General features: G+C 46.9%; 9 protein-coding genes across 9 annotated transcripts; 6 read left to right on the top strand and 3 right to left on the bottom strand.

Moving 5' to 3' along the window:
• Nucleotides 1-195: 195 nt before the first annotated feature.
• FOMMEDRAFT_106754 (uncharacterized protein) lies at nt 196-1,278 on the top strand (the record flags this gene model as incomplete). The annotated part of the gene is made up of 6 exons (XM_007265751.1): nt 196-280; nt 345-392; nt 452-468; nt 522-726; nt 785-870; nt 920-1,278. The coding sequence occupies 6 exons, from the start codon at nt 196-198 to the stop codon at nt 1,232-1,234; spliced, it is 756 nt and encodes a 251-aa protein (XP_007265813.1). The 3' UTR covers nt 1,235-1,278.
• Nucleotides 1,279-1,433: 155 nt separating this feature from the next.
• Nucleotides 1,434-4,413, top strand: FOMMEDRAFT_106750 (adrenoleukodystrophy protein; the record flags this gene model as incomplete). Its single annotated transcript, XM_007265750.1, has 16 exons — nt 1,434-1,669; nt 1,730-1,881; nt 1,943-2,157; nt 2,219-2,252; nt 2,302-2,471; nt 2,530-2,764; nt 2,820-2,841; nt 2,894-2,969; nt 3,021-3,059; nt 3,113-3,271; nt 3,323-3,441; nt 3,500-3,704; nt 3,766-3,932; nt 3,994-4,163; nt 4,214-4,288; nt 4,347-4,413. Coding segments are annotated over 16 exons (2,141 nt in total), but the record flags the coding sequence as incomplete, so codon positions are not given.
• A 189-nt stretch (nt 4,414-4,602) lies between these two features.
• On the top strand, nt 4,603-6,500 carry FOMMEDRAFT_121798 (uncharacterized protein). Its single transcript, XM_007265749.1, has 4 exons — nt 4,603-5,496; nt 5,553-5,668; nt 5,726-6,194; nt 6,251-6,500. Exons 1-4 carry the CDS (start codon nt 4,978-4,980, stop codon nt 6,428-6,430), a joined length of 1,284 nt encoding a protein of 427 aa, XP_007265811.1. The 5' UTR covers nt 4,603-4,977; the 3' UTR covers nt 6,431-6,500.
• Nucleotides 6,501-6,557: 57 nt separating this feature from the next.
• FOMMEDRAFT_155333 (uncharacterized protein) lies at nt 6,558-8,726 on the bottom strand (the record flags this gene model as incomplete). The annotated part of the gene is made up of 9 exons (XM_007265748.1): nt 6,558-6,791; nt 6,858-6,958; nt 7,018-7,143; nt 7,202-7,669; nt 7,723-7,786; nt 7,852-8,016; nt 8,073-8,174; nt 8,235-8,486; nt 8,538-8,726. The coding sequence occupies 9 exons, from the start codon at nt 8,724-8,726 to the stop codon at nt 6,558-6,560; spliced, it is 1,701 nt and encodes a 566-aa protein (XP_007265810.1).
• Nucleotides 8,727-8,849: 123 nt separating this feature from the next.
• FOMMEDRAFT_167445 (alpha/beta-hydrolase) lies at nt 8,850-9,798 on the bottom strand. The gene is made up of 4 exons (XM_007265747.1): nt 9,718-9,798; nt 9,568-9,656; nt 9,223-9,514; nt 8,850-9,158 (listed from the first exon to the last, which is right to left on the bottom strand). The coding sequence occupies exons 2-4, from the start codon at nt 9,624-9,626 to the stop codon at nt 8,901-8,903; spliced, it is 609 nt and encodes a 202-aa protein (XP_007265809.1). The 5' UTR covers nt 9,627-9,656; nt 9,718-9,798; the 3' UTR covers nt 8,850-8,900.
• A 742-nt stretch (nt 9,799-10,540) lies between these two features.
• FOMMEDRAFT_140235 (mitochondrial cytochrome c oxidase subunit VIa) lies at nt 10,541-11,329 on the top strand. The gene is made up of 5 exons (XM_007265746.1): nt 10,541-10,745; nt 10,821-10,848; nt 10,898-10,920; nt 10,976-11,148; nt 11,215-11,329. The coding sequence occupies exons 1-5, from the start codon at nt 10,577-10,579 to the stop codon at nt 11,248-11,250; spliced, it is 429 nt and encodes a 142-aa protein (XP_007265808.1). The 5' UTR covers nt 10,541-10,576; the 3' UTR covers nt 11,251-11,329.
• An 855-nt stretch (nt 11,330-12,184) lies between these two features.
• FOMMEDRAFT_27966 (uncharacterized protein) lies at nt 12,185-12,803 on the top strand (the record flags this gene model as incomplete). Its single annotated transcript, XM_007265745.1, has 4 exons — nt 12,185-12,254; nt 12,306-12,455; nt 12,515-12,626; nt 12,695-12,803. 4 exons carry the CDS (start codon nt 12,185-12,187, stop codon nt 12,801-12,803), a joined length of 441 nt encoding a protein of 146 aa, XP_007265807.1.
• Nucleotides 12,804-13,211: 408 nt separating this feature from the next.
• Nucleotides 13,212-13,831, bottom strand: FOMMEDRAFT_19466 (histone-fold-containing protein). Its single transcript, XM_007265744.1, has 4 exons — nt 13,741-13,831; nt 13,586-13,657; nt 13,377-13,513; nt 13,212-13,327 (listed from the first exon to the last, which is right to left on the bottom strand). Exons 1-4 carry the CDS (start codon nt 13,765-13,767, stop codon nt 13,252-13,254), a joined length of 312 nt encoding a protein of 103 aa, XP_007265806.1. The 5' UTR covers nt 13,768-13,831; the 3' UTR covers nt 13,212-13,251.
• Nucleotides 13,832-13,975: 144 nt separating this feature from the next.
• FOMMEDRAFT_106736 (bacterial bifunctional deaminase-reductase) lies at nt 13,976-15,211 on the top strand. Its single transcript, XM_007265743.1, has 5 exons — nt 13,976-14,168; nt 14,226-14,296; nt 14,352-14,588; nt 14,646-14,830; nt 14,882-15,211. Exons 1-5 carry the CDS (start codon nt 13,990-13,992, stop codon nt 14,969-14,971), a joined length of 762 nt encoding a protein of 253 aa, XP_007265805.1. The 5' UTR covers nt 13,976-13,989; the 3' UTR covers nt 14,972-15,211.
• The last annotated feature ends 211 nt before the right edge of the window (nt 15,212-15,422 follow it).

Here is a 15,422-nt window from a genome sequence, read left to right as displayed (position 1 = left end):
TTCAAAGATCACGCAAGTCGTATAATAAACTTGTTGATGAATTGATTTTTTTTGTTCTTGTTCTTGTATCTTGAACATTTTGGATACTGGATCTATTACATCATTTGACTGATAAGATAAATTGAGTCATTGATTTTGTGATTGCCGATGGAAAATCGCCTTGTTCAGGAAATTCATTCGTTACAACTTACCATCATGTCCAACAGACAGCCTGAAGCACCAGTCATTGCTGTTGACTTAGATGACGTCCTTAGCCAGACTAATCAAGCCGTTGCAGACTGTGAGTTCAAGGCCCCAAGTTTTAAAGAGGGATTCTAGCAATTCGAATTGACATCCAAATAAAGGGCACAATGCAACATATGGAACAAATATGACAATAAATGATTTCCATTGTAAGAGAGCAGTATTCGATCTCAAATCCGCTTTTGACTACCGTGATGTTCTATAACAGACTACCATTATTGGAAGGTTTGACAGAACGTTGTACGGGCATGTCCATTTAACCTGAATATATGCACCAGAACCCGGATTGGGGCTCTCCTACCGAGACTCACGACAAAGTGAAAATATACTACGCTACTAGTATCATGTCTCCAAAGCCCGTACCAGGAGCACTGGAAGGTGTCAAAACGCTCCGGGAACTGGGTTACAAACTTGTCATTATCACAGCACGACACGCTGAAGAACAACCCTTGACGCAACAATGGCTGGACCAATATTTCCCAAGTATGTATTACTTCAAAGCCATAAATGGACTGCTAATACACGGACTTTTTGATCCCAGATATTTTTGATGAGGTATATTGCACAGGTCAGTTTAACAAGGATGAGGACGGTAACCAGGTTCATGTTAAAATAGGGAAAGTCGAGGTAAACCCGTCGATGCGTTTTGAAAACATGACTAATGAGTGCATTGTAGGTTTGCCACAGGGTGCATGCGAAACTCTTGATAGACGATTCTGCAGAGAACGCACTTGCGTGTGCAAGAGACGCCACACTTCCCGTGCCCGTGCTTTTATTCGGCGACTACAGTTGGAACCAAAGAATCTCCAACCTAGACCATCCGCAAGATCACCTTGGATACAAGGAACGACTCGAGTTTGAGCATGGGCAAGAATGGTGGAAGAAGGAATCAGTAGACAAGGAGCTACCGGAGAACGTGAAGCGGGTGAAGAACTGGGAAGAAGTCGTTGCCCATGTGAAGTCTATATCCCAGCTAGCAAACAGAAATTGAGTAGAATACCGAGTAACATGACAGAACAACTGTAATGGCTGTGATTGAAAGCCTGTCCAAGGCTGAGTGACTTGGATGGGGGTTCTGACGTAATTACCACGCGTCATATCACATGTCAGAACGCGACTTAGACTTGACGATTCTCGTACTATAGCGTCCGCTTCTCATCACTTCTGCCTCTCTCTCCGCTTCCCCTAATAGATGGCCGCGGTTTCAACATTACGCCCTTCTAGAGAGCGCATTGCGCAACTGACCGCCACCTATGCGCACCATAGACCGGCTATTCAGCGGGCTCTGAACGTCAGTTTCATCCTATACACACTTAACTGGTCGTTTCGCGGTGTATCTGGAAAGTCAGTCTCCCCGCAATCGCGCAAGTCGGCAAAAGGGAAGGCCAAAGCGGATGAGAAGCCAGGAAAGAGCGCAAGAGTAGCGGTGAATAAAGTTATTCTCTCCAGACGAATTGATGATGGTTAACTGGCTGGACACCTGTAGGTAGACGCCGTATTTTATGAACGGTTATCCAGGATCCTGAGGATATGTATCCCCGGATTCCGCTCAAAGGAAGCTCTGTTATTATTTTACCACTCCAGTCTGTTGATATTCCGGACTGCGATCTCGTTGTACGTTGCGGCACTCGACGGGAAGTGAGTAGATCAGCGCGACCAATCTACTGCACGTCTTCTGATCTCTGCATTTCTTTGCTAGGATTGTGGCATCCCTCGTAAGGGCGCAAACTCTTCCCTTTCTCTTCAACATATTACGATGGCTTCTTGTCGCAATACCTGCTACGGCATGCAACAGCCTGCTCAGTTATATCCAGAACAAACTCGCAATCGCATATAGGACACGTCTGACCCGCGAAGTCATGAAGCAATATTTGGGTGATGACAACGACCAGAGCATGGTTTATTACAAGATGTGTACGTAGATCGCTGCTGTTGACTTGTATACGAGGCATCTTAAGTTTCTGGTTTGGAACAGCGAACCTCGACGATCGAATACAAAACCCAGACCAGTTCGTGGTCGGTTTTCTAGTTTGAATTATGCGCTAAGATATTCTTCAGGATGATCACAGTGGACATTCAGCGCTTCTCAACACATCTAGCAGCGATATATGCCAATCTGGCGAAGCCGGTCCTGGACGTCGTTTTGTACAACTATCAGCTTTCACAAAATGTTGGTGCGGAAGGCCTTGTGCTCCTCACGGGCTTAGTGCAGGCATCAGCGGCTCTTTGTGAGTTCGGCTAAACTAATATGACATCATTCCTGTTAACACGAACTAATAATAATAGTACGTGCATTGACGCCGCCATTTGGGAAGTACGCTGCCGAAGAAGCTCAACTGACCGGTCAGCTACGCCACTCGCATTCACGGCTCGCAGAGTTCTCCGAGGAGATTGCGTTCTTCGGAGGTGAAGAAACGGAGAAAATGCTAATTGAGCGTGATTATTTTGGGCTTGTGAAGCATGTCAATCGAGTCCTCAGGATCAAAGTATGGCATGGTATTGCGGAGGAAGGAATTATCAAGTGAGAGCGATAGATTCTTCCTTTTAAATTTCGGGCGTTTCTGATCAGCTCGTAGGTGGCTATGGGGATCCTTCGGAGTAAGTTCACTCCAAATATTCGAATTTACGTGACTTACCTCGAGGATGACAGCTCTGCATTTGTGCCATTCCCATATTCTTTAAGATTCCAGGTATGGAGAATCTTGATCTCGGCAGTAGGACAGAAGGTAAATTAAGCCCTGATTTGTATTATGATACGTCGATTAATATACACTCAGGTTTTGTGACAAACCGACGCCTCTTATTATCATCGTCGGGTAGGTTATTAATTCTGCAGGACTCGGGACAAGCTTATAATATCTTGCTATAGATGCCTTCGGACGCGTTATGTACTCGTACAAGGACTTGTCCGAGCTCGCTGGCTACACTGCACGCGTTTCGGAACTCCTTGACACTATGTCTGATATCAGGCAAGGAAAGTTTGAGAAGGAGCTCGTCAGTAGTGCTAAAGATGGCGAGAATGCCAAACGTATGTACCTCAAATATTTCTACTGTATAGCTTACATGACCGTCTTTGCAGTTCTCAAAAGCCGTGGTAGGATTATTGATTCGGACGATATTGTGTTCGAGAACGTGCCCATTGTAACACCAAATGGCGATGTATTAGTTAGGAGCTTGAGTTTCTACGTAAAGCATGGGGTAAAGCGGATCTCGTCTTGAAAACTCGTCCTTAGTTATCTAATGGGTTTCACAATAGGGGCACCTTTTGATCGTTGGACCCAATGGTTGCGGAAAGTCATCGCTATTCAGGATTTTGGGTGGTCTCTGGCCAGTGTACGGCGGAACTGTCCGTAAACCTCCAGCGTCCGAGTTCGTCCTTATCCCTCAGAGACCGTACCTCTCGCTCGGCACGTTGCGAGATCAGGTCATCTATCCACACTCGCAGGAAGATATGCTAAATCGTATGTAACGCATGATATTCAGTCCTTTCTATTTTCGATAGTGCTAAAGCAATGATTACAGGTGGTTTTGCGGATGAGGATCTCATGGAAATTCTTGCCGTTGTCCAGATGGATCATATCGTCGAACGCGAAGGCGGTTGGAATGCTGCGCGCGATTGGCGCGATGCTCTTAGTGGAGGCGATCAACAAAAAATAGCATGGGCCAGGCTTTTCTACCACAGGCCTAAGGTATGTTGATCAAGACAGATAATTTGAGTTGGCCGTCAGCGTCTAACGGGCGATAATTCAGTTTGCGATTCTAGACGAAGCCACTTCACTCGTTCCGCTCGACATAGAAACTAGAATGATGGAGAATGCGACGCGGCTAGGCATCACACTATTGACTGTCTCCCATCGTCCCTCTCTGTGGAAGTATCACTCGATGATTCTACATTATGACGGTCAGGGTGGATATGTATTGTACGTAGAAAATTCCTTCCTAAGAATTAGTCGGCTGAGTTCCTTTTAAGCACAAAGCTTGACGCAGAGAAGCGGTTAGCTCTCCAGGACGAGAGACAGGCTTTGGAGGCGAAGCTCTTAGAAGTGTGCGTTCAAAGAATCAAAAACTGTTTGGCAATGCTGACGTACTAAATAATTGCTTAGGCCAAAGATGAGGGCACGTCTTACAGAACTACGTTCAGTAGCGGATTCAGCGGATGGGGCATTATAGACGTTGTGATCATAATAATACATAAATGTGTTGTGAAATAGATCTCTGTATTTTGTTTTTGTATTGTGAATGTGATTCACCGTGAACGTGATCGACGCGACTCGCGCCGTTGAATTGCGCGTCTTGTACTTCTCTGTTCTTTCAACTCTCCCTACCTCTGTCCTACGTTCCTTCAAGATAAGTATGTTCGGTGGTAGTGCCTTTGGAAAACTAGCTGGGTCTACGCCCTTCGGCTCCTTTGGAAACACGAATGCTAATGCGACCGCTAACACAACCACAAACCAACCTCAACAGCCAACAACTTCGCTGTTTGGATCGTTCGGTCAACCTCAAAACCAGCAACAGGGGCAACAACCTCAACAACAGCAGAGTGGTGCTCCGAATACAGGATCCTCGCTGTTTCCTTCCGCGAATGCGAACCCTAACCCTCTGTTTGGTGGTGGAAAACCTACAACGTCGTTATTTGGGAGTACAACGGGCACGAATGCTGCCAACACTGGTACAACGCAGCCAGCAACAGGAACCTCGTTGTTCGGAGGGTTTGGCGCAAACGCGAATACATCCATGCAAGGTAACGCGACAGGCGGGTTTGGGACAAGTACGGCTCCGACAGGCGGTACTACATTGTTTGGATCGTCGACGAATACCGCGAATGCGACTCAGCCAAGTACAGGCTTGTTTGGACAGCAGCAGAACCAACCGTCCGCTGGTACAACCTCGCTGTTTGGCCAGCCACAGCAATCTCAGCAGCCACAACAGCAACCGACGACATCACTCTTTGGACAGCCAGCAGCGCAAGCGCAAGTTCAGCCGCAAACGAGTCTATTTGGCAATCTCGGACAGTCAACCATTAATCCTCCATCTGGTGGTCTAGGCTTGTTTGGCAGTAATCAACCGAGCAGCTCGCTTTTCGGACTACCGAACACTGGCGCATCGACTTCTGGTCTCTTCGCTGGCAGAAGTTCTCTCAGACAAAGTCAACAACAGGCCGATACCGCTCAGGCACAATTCCTGAACCTTGTGCAGCGGATAGAGGCTGTCGCTCAAGCATGGGACCCGAACTCACCGCAATGTCGTTTCCAAGTGAGCTTAATCTGATGCAATGTTGTGTTTTTAAAACAAACCTAACAAGAGTATAGCATTTATTTTATAACCTAGTTGACCCGAATCAAGTACATCTGTACGGACGTCCACAGAATGCGACGAACGATGCTCTTTGGCAGAAAGCTGTACGCGAAAATCCCGATCCGTCGTGGTACGTTTCTCTGTAACATGCTATTTATTTCCCTGTGCTTATGCTAGGTCTCGTTAGCTATGTCCCAGCCTTAGCACTTGGGTTCGATGATCTCCAAAAACGCGTAGAAGCCCAAAGGGCACAAGCAACCGCCCACCAAGAAAAGTTAAAAGAGCTGAAAACTCGCATCGCTACCCTCGCCTCTTCACATTCCAGCACAAACGCACCTCGTTTACAACGTGCTGCTGCTGTGCAGACTCAGTTACAACAGCGGCTTGTTCGACTCGTGCAGCATCTGCATCTTTTGATCCCGTCTGTCCGTTCGTCGTCAATCCGGCCAGAAGAGGAGGCGCTAAGGTCTATACTTGAAAGCCTTGATGAGGAGATTAGGAGACCGGGTGGGGTGGGTCGGTTGAAGGGCAAGTTGAGTGAACTGTGGGCTGTTCTTGGAGCAATCGAGGCGGAGAGGGAGCGTGAGCGGAATAATAGCGAAAGTCGGGTAGAGTGGACGGTGGTTGATCCAGAAGGCATGCAAGGGCTCACGAAGGTCCGTATCTCCTACTTTCCTACGGTCTTATCAGAACCGCTGATGTTTCTTTCTAGATCTTGAATGACCAGCAGGCTGGTATTGCCCATTTGATCAATATTGTCAAAGGTCACCAAAAAGACCTGGATGTAATATTGGGCAAGCCGACAGAGGACCGTGAACGTGAAACGGATGCGTTCTCGAACCCTCAAGCTAGCCAGGTCCTTCTGGGTGCATCGATGCGGAGGTCACTATAGCTATAGGATTTGCGCTGTGTGTGTTGGATGCGATACCATGTAATATCTATTCTTTCAAATTAAAAGCTGCATATATTATGGTGTATGGCTTTGTGTGTGATACGACTCTGTGCCGTTTGATTTCATTCTATGAAGATGCTCCTGTCACCTTCGCCTTCTTCGCAGGAGGGGCTTTTAAAGCATTCTGAGACCCGTCACCAGTATCTATTCGTCCCGCTGCCTGTTCTTCCTTCAACCATGTTGCGCATTCGTCTTTCGTGCCTTCAGGATGATCAAGTGCCCATTCAGAGACCTGTGCGAGAACGGTGCCTGTCCATACACCTGGCCGCGTTGCACCTAGGAGCGGGACAATTTCTTTACCCTAAATACAAGAAATCAGTGTCCTTTGTTTAGGTACGGGTACTTTTTTTCTTGACAAGTGACTCACGTTAAGGAGAGGTTTGTCGTTAATTGTGTCTGGTAGTTTAAGCTCTTCTACGTGCTGTAAGAATCGATTATATCGTTCCACGATCGGAACTGCTTGTTGTACTGCGAGAGTGTGAGTGAAAACAGAAACCCCTGTCAAAGATAACAAAAGTAATGCCCACCGTCGAAGGTATCTGTGCCTGCATCCCAGTGGGCAACCAGCTCCTGAATTAGTGAGAACAGTAGGGATGAAGTCCAGTGAGAACCCGTGATAGCATTGTGCACGGATTTCGTCCTTAACAAAAGACCTAATTCACCAGTATGAGGTTCATCATTCTCTTCATTAAAGAAGTAGACATTGCTCACCTATTCGCGACCGTTCCTTAGAACCATCAAACTGACTCGCATCAACACCACGCAGAACATTCGCTGCAGCGAATAGCGCAGGTACACCATCCGCATAATGATTCTGCAGTCCAAGCTTCAACCCTTCTCGAATGACCACTTCAACTGCTGGTGCGGTTGACTTCTTCTTCTTAGGTGTATATTGGACGTTTGCGTATGGTGTCATTAAAGCTGCTAGAAAGAACCGTGGTCGGAGCGTTTTGTCTATTTCCAGCTGGGAGAGGAGGAGAGGGTGTGGAGGTGGAAGGTGTAGGGTGTCGGAGAATGAATTGGATAGAGCGGCGTGGAGGAGAGTTGCTGCGCCAATTGCGGACGATGGAGGGGAAAGACTGGGTGAGAAGGTGGATGCGATGGCTAGTGGCACGGCGGTAATCGAGGAATAAAGATTTAGGGATGTGATAAGTCGAATAGAATGCAATGGGTCCCGTCCTACACAATATCAGCTTCCATAAGCCTTCTCAGAGATAATGGTAAGGCTATACCTTTCATCATCTTGTCAAGTTCTTCTCCTATTCGCTCTTTACTGATTTTTGAGACGATGGCAGCCTGATATTCGCAATGAGCGAAAAGTGAGACACAATACGAAATATGACGTTTAGTTTAGACCATACCTGTATTTCAGTGTTTTGCATGGACTCCTCCATCTCTTTCACCATTTTGAAGCCGAGTCGACTCGCAAAGCGGATGCAGCGTATTACTCTGAGCGGATCATCCTTGAACGTTTCGAAGGGATCCATCGGAGTCCGTAACACGCCCTTTCGTAGATCGTCAAGTCCCTAAAGAAACAATTAGAGGGGCGGCAGTTATCTACATCGATTATAGACCGTGATACCTTTTCCGTGAAATCTTCCACAGAACGCGAATGAACGTTGTAAAATAGCGCGTTTATAGTCGCGTCACGTCGTAGAGCATCTTCAAGTGGTGTGCCCAATTTCTACTTCACTCCCATCAATTAAAAGCAAGCACAACTGAAATATACGACAATATGACGCACGATTTCAGTAGGTATGCGACTGTTATCCGCGTACGATTCACTGCGAAGGTTGACGAAGTCTAGTTCTGTACTAAGGACGGTGGTACGAGCAGTTTCAAGGTGTTTTGACTGCTCGGGATTACGCGCAATGGTAGCCACGGTTTTCACAGGTAGGTTCTTGGATGCGACAAATTCTACGAATTGCTCTGCGAAGGAGACGCCCATGATATTCGTCAATGCGACATCGATGTCATTACTCTGCGCGCCAAGTAGCTGAACTCTGGTATTCAGCAAACGAAGACACAGACATGATGAATAACCAACCTTGTCTCTGACCCAACCTCCACTTATCCTACATTCGACGTTCTGGCCCTTGCTCTCAAGATTCTGCTTGCATTCATCCAATAAGGTGCATAGTTGGTCTTCAGTCGGAGTAAGTTTTACTTCGAGTTTGGTAGGAACGGGAATGGGAATCTCTTTGAAAAGGTTGTTAAATGACAATTTATGCGTCATTCTGAAATGATAATTCCGTTGAAGCCTTGACAGAAAGAATCGAGCACATAGCATGAACTCAACCCTGCACGAGTCTGACTGGAGAAACTGGCGAAGACTGGTTGCCTTATTTGCACTATACAGCGTAGATCCTTATTACGTATTTCTCAAATTACACAGAATTTACTGTCCCTATTATTCCTTAGAGTCAGGAGGGCTCCCAGAGCCAGAGCACAGAGCTGTCGTTAACCAATCCACCAGATCATACAAAACGTGCACCGTAACTTCATGACCCATTTCATCATATTCGAGGTAACGTAGGTTCTCCTCGTTCATGCACAACCGTTGCTCGAGAAACTCTATGCTGTTCCGCGCGTATCGTACTGGTATTTCCGTATCGTCTTTACCTTGTGCCCAGAAGATGGGGAGGAGTGGATCGTTATGTACAATATGCTGGAAGGTTGAAAGACTAAATTTATGCCGCAATATTGGAAGACAGTTGCGGTAAATCACATACGTTGCGGATGCGATGCGGGATCCAGCCTGACAAACTTGCAACTCCACCAAGGTCGTGTAGCGTAGTCAACGCCGTCATTAGACACAACGCTGCTCCTTGACTAAATCCTATGAGTAAAATCCTCTTTGGATCAATGCCGTTCTGCACCTCCACAAGAATGAGTTGCTCGATGAATGAGATGGATTCGCCTATAGCGACTTCGTCAAACTCATGGACGTGCGGTGGTAGGTACGAAATGTTAAACCACGAAGGTCGATGCTCGCCTCCATTATACGTCACTGCTTTCTCGCATCTAGAACAAATGCGAGTTAGAAGTTAGCTAAGGAATAATAGAGACTAACTTACGCTTGCGGACGGATCCATTTCACAAAGGGTAGCTTGTTTGCAAGAAACTGAACGTCCATGTCGTAAAATGAAACTGATTGACCGAGTCCCTGTACAAACGAACGCTAAGTTTCGCCAATGGTTCCGATCTAACATGGGGGGAAAATATACATGACACAGGATAATTGTTGCAGTGTGGTCTTGGATAGGTTCGGTTATCGTAACGCAAGGCTCAGTAGAACTTGAGCTAGCCATGTGCAGATTCACGGAAGCATAGAACGATAGCAACCTACACTGGTTACTGTAAGGCGACTATATAGCCAGTCCTCGTCATACGTTCATCGCATTACGAATTTGGGATTGCAACACGGGTTTGAGACTACCATACATTAAAAAAAGAAGCATGAGAGCCATCGAGCGCGCGCAGCAGTCTACGAGCGGAGAACAAATGCTGCTCTGCGAAGCACTGTGCCCAAGCCATGACAGCGTCGTGTCGCAAAGTTTGCACAGCTTCATTCCGCAGTTCGGGAAAGAGCAAAATCCGCCTATCGTGCGTGCGGAACTATTCCTGCCGGCTTCGTCGACGTGCTATGAATTGAGATCTAGCCTGTAGACAAACAGCGGCCTTGTGAAGTCCACAGATGCTATAGTTACACAGAAGTGACCGAACGACAGTAGTTTGGTCAGAACAAGCCAAGTTCGGGAGGGCATTTGTGTAGGGTATATTCGGAGATTCGTTTAGGTCAAGTCGAGTCAGTCTGTTCATCCGCAGCACCAAAATGGAATAGTTGCGCAGATTGGGCATCGCCTGAGGGCACGAAAGATCAAATCCCCTGGAGACCAGAGTGCACAGGTGTGGAACCCAGAAACTAGAAGATGGACAAGCTCAAACAAACAAGGCCCAACGTATGCTTATATAATTACCGGGTATTACCGGATCATTTCCTCATCATCCCGTACGCCATTGTGAACGCCTTTCTTTACATTTGCAAGTAACTCAGTGTCAGTCCTCGTCGACTTAGAACTCCAAATGTTGCGCTTAATTTCGCGTCCTGTTGCACGCTTTTCGACTCGCCGCGTTCCCCGCTGCTCGCGCGGCTTTGCTGCTCACGCCGAAAACACCGAACAGTTCGTACTCGAGGGCAATCCGACTAAGCAATGGTTGGAGCAGAGGAAAGCCGTTGAACATCATGCTGCAGGCACGTCCTTTCTGGATGTCATATAATACAAAGCTTCATCAGCCTGTAATTAATATATATCGTCCTGCTTTGCAGAAACGACGGAACTTTGGAGGAGGATCAGGTTAGTTTATGGTTCAGTCCATCACGCTTAAGCTAATTCCATCCATTAGCTTCTTCGTTGCGGTCCCCGCGAGTATGTGATGTTTCTGAGAGCATGGCTGTGTACTCAACTGCGTTCTCTTAACTAGCCATTTTGGGTACGCTGTGGGTACAACGCGTCGAGTCCGAACATGCGGAACACGAGGAGCACATTAAGGCCGAGCATGGTGGCGAATTGCCTCCAGTTCCAGAGTATGACTATCTCAACAAGCGTGCCAAGCCGTTCCCTTGGGGAATGAACTCCCTCTTCTATAACCCTCATGTTCGTCCCATCTATTCCTGGAGGTGTGCCACTCACTGACAAGGGTTATATTGATCACGTTTGCAGGCCAACAAAGACATGAGTGGTGCCGGGGAAGAGTAATCGGTTATCATAAATTTCCATAAATCTGTCCGCATAAATGCGACATAACTTACACAAATGCACTTTTTTTCTTATTTACACACAGGAGCCGACTCATTGTCTGGCAGATCGTGTCCACTACGTGTGGAATACGTAACATTCTCAAATGAGGGCGACGCATTGCTTTGTTGCTTGTGTATGATGCTGCGGTCAAAGTTTATCTGACAATGTTCAGCCAATCCTCTGAACAGTGCCTCTTTGTATAGCATACTGGTGTACTGGGTTTTGATTGTGCGCCCATCACGTGCTATTTTTGTCGGTACCGCACGCAGTCGACTCCGGCCTATGCGTTTCAGAACTCGAAGGTAGATCTCATCCTCAATGGCTATTTGAGTATCTAGCCAGTCGATACGTCTCACGCACTACCGTCAAACAGCGCAAGGGATAAACTGACTAATGGTTCTTGAAAAGTTATTCATGCAACACCACTCTCTCGACGAGGGGCACAGCGATTCACCTAGGACGTTGCTGAATTGAACTTTAACCAATAACGTACACAGTAGCTTTGAATGCTGGCACAAGGAGACATGCTGTGTTAAGGATCTCTCATCTGATGCGATACAACGCGGATCGTCACTCATAGCTTTTTTTGGAGCGGGTCCAAGCTCGGAAGAATTGACTTGTACTTTACTAATGGAATCACGAAGCACCCTCTTCGTCGAACTCAGCACAGAGAAGTATCACAGTCGATTCCCGCAAAGCAGCAAAGGTAGGACGGCACGTGAAAGTATTCCCCTCTTTTAGGCAATTTCCCAACTCTTGCCAAGAACTAACAAGTTTGCGGATTAGACGCAGATGTATAAAGCGACTGACATGTTACAGCTAATTTGCAGACTTACTTTCGCACCACCTGCCATCCCCTCTTCTACTTGAAGTCTTTGAGCAGTCGTTCAGGATGCGTGTCGCACTCTTTGCCCTGCCTTTTGTTCTCGCTGTGGTTAATGCCAATGCCATGGAGGAGAGAGGTCAGTACATTTGATTCTGTATCGTAGCATGTGCTCAAATCGTCCTTATAGATATTAGCTCTGATGTCACTAATGGAGCTAGCGATGCTGGATCAGTCGGTGGTGCTATTTACACCAAAGTCACCGACATTGGTGGAGAGGCAGTTACTCTTGTTAGCGAAGCTGGACATGGAGTGTACACCCTCGCTTCAGACGGCTTCGGTATGCATACATCATACAATTCTGGCTTCTTAGCAATCTCATTATCATTTGTCGTTTAGGTACGGTAACCTCGATCGCGGGACATGCGTTTAACATTGCTACAGACGCCGGACATGCTTTCCATGACGGCGCCAGTTCAGAAGCTCATGGCGAAGAAACACCGACGGAATCGTACGTCTGTTGTCTTGCGTTCTATTCTCTCTAGACTAATTACTTTGCGACTGCTGTTTTACCAATAGCCCCAACAGCGGAGCATCTCTTCGGCCTTGGACCATCTCTGTCCCCGTCGTCTCCGGCTTGGCAGCCCTTGCTGGTGGTGTCGCTGCTGGAGCCTGGATTGTGCTATAATTACGTGAAGTGCAGAGTATTGCAATGAGTCGCCTACCCTCTTCTGCTTCATTATCGGACTGTTCAGACACAGTGCAAAGAGACATTGCAAAGTTCAAACAGGGTCATTCGCATGCGATTTGTATACCACCGCATTTCCATTTTGTTTATCTTTATTTAGATTTAGTCTATATATATTTGTTTCGTTTCAATAAGACTTATTTCTCCATATTATAAATTGTAAATGACGTAGTTCGTCCTATAAAAGGCTTGATTTTCGTGAGAAGATCGAGCTCTGTCAGCTTCATCTGGTAGGAGTCCATCATTGCCTTGTGATTCAGGTTACTCGGGATACTAAACTCTGATCAGATAATCATATCATAGAGGCTTATAACATGAGATAAAGGAGCCACAAATTCATCAACATACGCTAGTAAAAGTACAATCAAGCCACGTTTTATCAATCCTATCAAGCACCAAAACCATAGAGGGTGCGGCCAGAGCGCTTCAAGGCGTAGACGACGTCCAATGCAGTCACAGTTTTGCTGGTAGGTAGTCAGTTTAGATAGACACGAATAAAATAACCAAATGTACCGCTTGGCATGCTCAGTATAGGTGACAGAGTCCCTGATAACGTTCTCCAAGAACACTTTAAGGACGCCACGTGTCTCCTCGTAAATGAGGCCAGAGATACGCTTAACACCACCACGGCGAGCGAGGCGACGAATGGCCTACACATTCAACACGGGATGCAAAGTCAGCAAAGTCCTGTAAGCTACCGTAACCAGTGGTATGCAACTCACAGGTTTGGTAATACCCTGGATGTTATCGCGAAGAATCTTACGATGGCGCTTTGCACCGCCCTTTCCAAGGCCCTATCAATAGCGTTACCGAGTAGTGGAAAGATTGAGTATCAAACAGTGTTGTAAAGGGGAGATACTATGAAGCTTCATCGTACCTTTCCTCCTTTGCCACGGCCGGACATTGCAAATAGTAAGAGTTAGAGTACGACGAGAGAGTAGGTAGTTGTGATGGTGGTGGTAGCAGTACAAGAGAAGACGCCGAAGTGGTTATGTGTCGCGAGTCTGTTTATTAGACGCGCCTCACGTGATGTGGCCTTTCGTGACAAACGCGTTCAATCTTCAGCTTGCGTTTCCTCAATTCCTGCCTGTTTTTCTTTCCGGCTAGAATAAGGCACACAAAATTGATGGCTGACAATGAAGTGGTTTCTTCCTTAGATAGGATGGTGCCGATGCAAAACCTTACAGATCAACTGGCTCTCCACGTTACGTTGACGTTTGCACAATCTCTCGATGCAAAAATTGCCGGTCGCGACGGGAAGCAACTCATACTGAGCTGCAAAGAAAGTATGATTATGACTCATAGGCAAGCTTGTTTCGTAAGGCTTCTTCTCAACTCGAAACGAGACTGAGTTGGGCGCAGACTGCGATCAAGGCACGACGCAATTCTCGTTGGTATCGGGACTGCCCTAAACGATAATCCGCAACTAAACAGTAGGTCTGGATCTTTCAGGAGTCAAGGCGGACGTGGCATTCAGCAAATGATTAGCTCGTCTACTTGCACCGGATGATGGAGGTCAGGCTGTGCCGCTTCCAGTCATCTTGGACTCGAACCTTCGATTTCAACTTGATTCAAAATTGGTGAATAACTACAAGATCGGCAAGGGAAGGCAGCCCATAGTATTCACAGCCTTCGATCACTTGGGCACTGATGCGCAGTTTGAGGAAAGGCGTAGGCGCCTTGAAGCTGAGGGTGTAAAAGTTATTCCTATTAACTCCCTAGATGGTGAATGCCTTTTTTGTGATGATTAGTCCGGCATGGTGAACATTCCATATATTACAGGCAAACTTAATCTAGGTTCACTCCTAGATGAACTTCAGAAGATCGGGATTCGTTCCCTAATGGTGGAGGGTGGAGCCACTGTAATATCATCATTTCTGCAATCCGGCCTAGTCCACAGCCTCATTGTTACCGTGTGTCCAACTATTGTTGGCGACGAAGGTATCGCATATGATGTGAAAGGAGAGGTGTGTATTTCATTATACTATATCAACTCTTCACTATCTGACTTCTCTTAGGTCAAAGGCCTTACTTTTCTTCAGACGCAGCTCGTGGGGAGAGACGCAGTTATGGTGTGGAGTTTGCCTAAACGAGTCACCCTGGATTAGTAGGAACACGTATGCGCAACGCAATTAAAACAGGCGAAAAACTTGCTGCGATCTACTGTGCGAGATGTCGGATAAGATTTGTTCTGCTAGTGGACACGCAAGACTAGTATACACGCAAGCGTCCAGGGCGCGCATTGGGTATTTCCCATGGGGGTTCCTTGGTGCACAGGGAGATTGAAACTCTTCTGTCCTCAGGATTATAATGACACATTGCATGTTATACCCGAAATTAAACGCGACCTTTGCATGCTACCACTGCAGATGTTAAAATGTGCCATGTACAGTGTATGATACTGTTGAAAGAGTCTGACGACTGACGACTGCGTGAACTGCGCGTGATGGCTTACGTGCTGACAACCGGCGTCGTGCTCCGAGACGAGACGCGTCACGTTATATATATAAGGGGTCCCAATCTCCGCGCTGCGCTCCATCCCATCCTTCATCCCATCCC

Source organism: Fomitiporia mediterranea (assembly GCF_000271605.1).
Source record: "Fomitiporia mediterranea MF3/22 unplaced genomic scaffold FOMMEscaffold_5, whole genome shotgun sequence".
Taxonomy (NCBI): Eukaryota; Fungi; Basidiomycota; class Agaricomycetes; order Hymenochaetales; family Hymenochaetaceae; genus Fomitiporia; species Fomitiporia mediterranea.
The sequence above is the reverse complement of the archived record's forward strand: the minus strand, read 5'-3'. Positions and strand labels throughout refer to the sequence as shown.